This window comes from Pantherophis guttatus, chromosome 4, assembly GCF_059756535.1.
Source record: "Pantherophis guttatus breed Tessera chromosome 4, ASM5975653v1, whole genome shotgun sequence".
NCBI classification, from domain to species: domain Eukaryota; kingdom Metazoa; phylum Chordata; class Lepidosauria; order Squamata; family Colubridae; genus Pantherophis; species Pantherophis guttatus.
The window spans coordinates 36,819,942-36,823,836 of record NC_142066.1 but is presented as its reverse complement, the minus strand read 5'-3'; the positions used below and the strand labels follow the sequence as shown (position 1 = coordinate 36,823,836).

Sequence of the window (3,895 nt, the reverse complement as noted above, 5' to 3'; positions counted from 1 at the left end):
GATCTGGTGAAATGGGGAAACTTGCAGCTATCTTTGATTGGTAGAATTGCAACTATTAAGATGAATATTTTACCTAGAATCTTGTATCTTTTTCAGACAATTCCTGTAAAGTTGGGTAAGGAATTTTTTGCAGACTTAAATAAAATGGTTTTGAAATATGTTTGGCAGGGAAAGAAGGCAAGGATAAAACTCAAACTGTTACAAGATGCTAAGATGAGGGTGGTTTTGGATTGCCGAATTTTGAATTATACTATCAAGCAGTTTGTTTAATGTGGATTAAAGAATGGGTAACATTGAAAAACGCTAGATTATTAAATTTGGAGGGACATGATTTGCTGATGGGATGGCATGCTTTCTTATGGTATAAAAGAACTAAAATTCAGGGGTATTTTAGAAGACATCAGATACGTGAAGCTTTATTTTTGACATGGGAGAAGATTAAAAAATACCATTACTTGAAGATTCCAGTCTGGGTATCTACAATTGAAGCTTTTTCTTATCCAGTGGTATTTAGAGGGGAGCAAATTGTTAGATATAATGAACTATTGGATGAAAAGGGTGAACTTAAATTGAAACAAAACTTAGAAGATCAGGGAATTAAGATAGATTGGTTTTCATATATGCAAATACTTTCTAGATATCGAGAAGATTTTAAACAAGAAGGTATTTATAGTATTTTGACTGGTTTAGACAAGATACTAATGGGTTCGGATGACCATGTAATTAAAAAGTTATATGGATATTTACTTGAAGTAAAATTGGAAGAAGAACAAGTCAAAGAATCAATGATAGCATGGAGGAAAAATTTTGGTTATAGTATTGATTTAGAGAAATGGCAAAAATTGTGGTTACATAATTATAAAATGACAATGTCAACAGCATATAAAGAGAATTTGTATAAGATGTTTTACAGGTGGCATCTATCCCCGACGAGAATAGCCAGGATGTTTAAGAATAAATCGGAGAAATGTTGGAAGTGTCATCAAACTCCAGGATCGTATTACCATATGTGGTGGACATGCATGGAAGCAAGGAGATTTTGGACTAAAATACATACGTGGTTAGAAAAAATGATAAAGAGGCATATTGACTTTAAACCAGAAATATTTTTATTAGGAATTTTACCAGAGACATTTAATAAAGAATTACAATACTTAATTGTGAACATTTTAACTGCAGCCAGAATTGTATTTGCCAAAAACTGGAAAGGAGAGAAGATAATTACTGATGGAGAAATTATTATGAAAATGTTGGATTGTGCTGAAATGAGTAGATTGACATTTAAAATAAGAGAACAGGAAGATAAACAATATTATTTGATATGAGAGATATTTTATCAATGGTTTGACAAAAAAGTATGGAGATGAGATAGCATATATGAAATGCTTAAATATTTATCTTCAGTTTAAGTAAAGAATAATTGTTATATGATGAGATCTGGAAAATTGTAAGCACAAAATGATTTTAACCAATTGAGATGCTGTCTATAATTGTTTGTAAGGATGATATTTTTATGTTTTTTTATTTTATTTTATTTTTTTATTTTAATCTAAAATAAAACTTTTTTTCAAAAAAAGAAAGAAAGAAATAGCCAGATTCTGCTAAAATCTTGAATTCCAAGAACATTACCAGACTCATCTAAAATGGTTCCAATGTTAGTCTCTTAAAGGTTTTATCTCCCAGGAGTGCATCTCCTGTTCCCTATGACTATCATTAAGTATTGTAAGTGTTGTACCTTATGATTCTTGATGAATGTATGTTTTCTTTTATGTACACCAAGAGCGTATGCACCAAGACAAATTCCTTGTGTGTCCAATCACACTTTGCCAATAAAGAATTCTGTTCTGTTCTGTTCCGTTCCGTTCCATTCCGTTCCGTTCTGTTCTGTTCTATCTAATAAATTCAGCCAAATCCACTTGTAATGAAAGAATCAATCCAGATTTTCATATTTTATTTCATTTTTCAATATGCAAGTTGATATATTTACAATCACAGAAGTCACATTTCCAGATATCTCATATTCCTATTTTTGATGCTACTGATGATTGGATTGAACAAGGGTAGAAGAAATGAATAGAGGAAAGTTAATGTTGAATCAAAATAAGATTGAATATTAAAGGGTGTTCTCAGATAAACCAGGCATGTAGTTAAATAAAATATGGAAACATTTTTAACATTCTACCTTCTTTGCCTAGAAGTTATTTTCCACACTGATAGAAATTTGTAGCTCAGCATTGAACTATGGGGTCTTGATGTTCTTTGAGCTTGGCAGTTTCCTTGCAGACATTTCATTACCAAATTAAATAACATTATCAGTGCACTGATTATGTTACTTAGTTTGGTAATGAAAAGTCTGCAAGAAAATCACTACACTCAGAGAGCATATTTTCCACACTTCTAAATCATGATATAGGACACATTGATAAAATTGACGCATGATAAGGGAAAATCAATTTTATACAGGAAAGCCCAGGAGAAAATAGATAGTATTAAGCCTCCTTGCAATTACAATTGATTTCCATAATCACATTATATCACAATGCTTACTTCAATTAAAAAAAAGGAGTTGTCAGCCTGTTCCATGCCAGAGCTGCAAAACATCCACATTTAGTATCTATAAAGGGCATTGATAGTAAGTAAGGATGTACGATTTTTGGTAAGCAACTTTCAAGTTCTACCTTTCTTCTTGATTAAGAGGTGGAATTATCCCCCTTATAGCTATGTCTCCCATTTTAACAACCTTTTATTCAGAGAATTAAAGGAAAAGAAAGGAAAATGGAAAATTGTGGGGAAAATAATAGAAACCACAATAAACAAAAATTTCAGAATCTCCACAGTTTAGAAAGAACAAATTTGATATTCTTATTCCTCATGCTATAAATGACTGGGTTGAACAGGGGTGGAAGAAGCGAATACAGAAAAGTCACCCCAAAATCTAGGTAAGAACTGGTGTTAGAGGAAGGTCTCAGGTAGGCAAAGGATCCAGTTAATAAAAACATAGATACTACTATAAGGTGTGGAATACAAGTTGATAAGGCCTTTTGCCTTCCTGGTTCTGAAGGGATTCTTAGCACTGCCTTGAAGATCATGGCATAAGATACAATTATAAAAGTAAGACAACCTAGTCCTGCAATAGCACTGGCCACAAGAATTCCAACTTCAACTAGACTGAAGCCAGAGCAGGATAGCTTTAGCAACTGTGGAATTTCACAGTAAAATTGGTTGACCACATTAGAACAAAAATGGATTGAAAAAGTGCCAGTGGTATGCAACATTCCATAGGCAAGATTAGCAGCCCACACCAGAATCATCATTTCACTGCAGGCTTTCCAATTCATAATCTTCTCATAGTGCAAAGGATGGCAAATGGCAACATACCGATCATAAGCCATGACTGTCAGAAGAGATAAATTAGAACCCAGAAAGGAGACAAATAGAAAAACCTGAACAACACAACCAAAGTAAGAAATGTGTCTAGTACCTATGAGGGAATTCACCATGGATTTGGGAACAATGACAGAAACAGAGCCTACATCTTGCAGAGCCAAATTCATCAGAAAGAAGTACATGGGTTTGTGCAGTTGCCGATCAAAAGCTATTGCAGAGATGATAAGAAGATTTGTTGTTGTAATTGCCAGGTATAACAGAAAAAATAAAAAGAAATGTAGCAGCTGCAGTTGCCGGGTTACTGAGAATTCCAAGAGCAGAAAATAAGGCGTTGTGGTTTTATTATTCATGTTTCATTCATAACAAAATTGCATGGCATAACTGGAAGGAAGCAGAGAAGTTGCAATTAGATAAAGTTTGGGAAGTAGCATTTTGATATGTGTTGAGATCAGGAAACGAAAATCAAAGTAAAGCATTGACAGAAGGAATAGAGGATGAATAGAAGATC

The 3,895-nt window shown here is 33.3% G+C and overlaps 1 protein-coding gene across 1 annotated transcript; it reads right to left on the bottom strand.

Annotated features, from left to right (window-relative positions):
• Window positions 1–2,822: 2,822 nt before the first annotated feature.
• LOC117668879 (olfactory receptor 14J1-like) lies at window positions 2,823–3,737 on the bottom strand. The gene has a single exon (XM_087894513.1). The coding sequence runs from the start codon at window positions 3,735–3,737 to the stop codon at window positions 2,823–2,825; it is 915 nt and encodes a 304-aa protein (XP_087750639.1).
• Window positions 3,738–3,895: the final 158 nt, after the last annotated feature.

What these genes read in the sequence shown, in the direction of transcription:
- LOC117668879 (XM_087894513.1), bottom strand. Translation starts at nt 3,737, where the DNA reads ATGAATAATAAAACCACAACGCCTTATTTTCTGCTCTTGGAATTCTCA.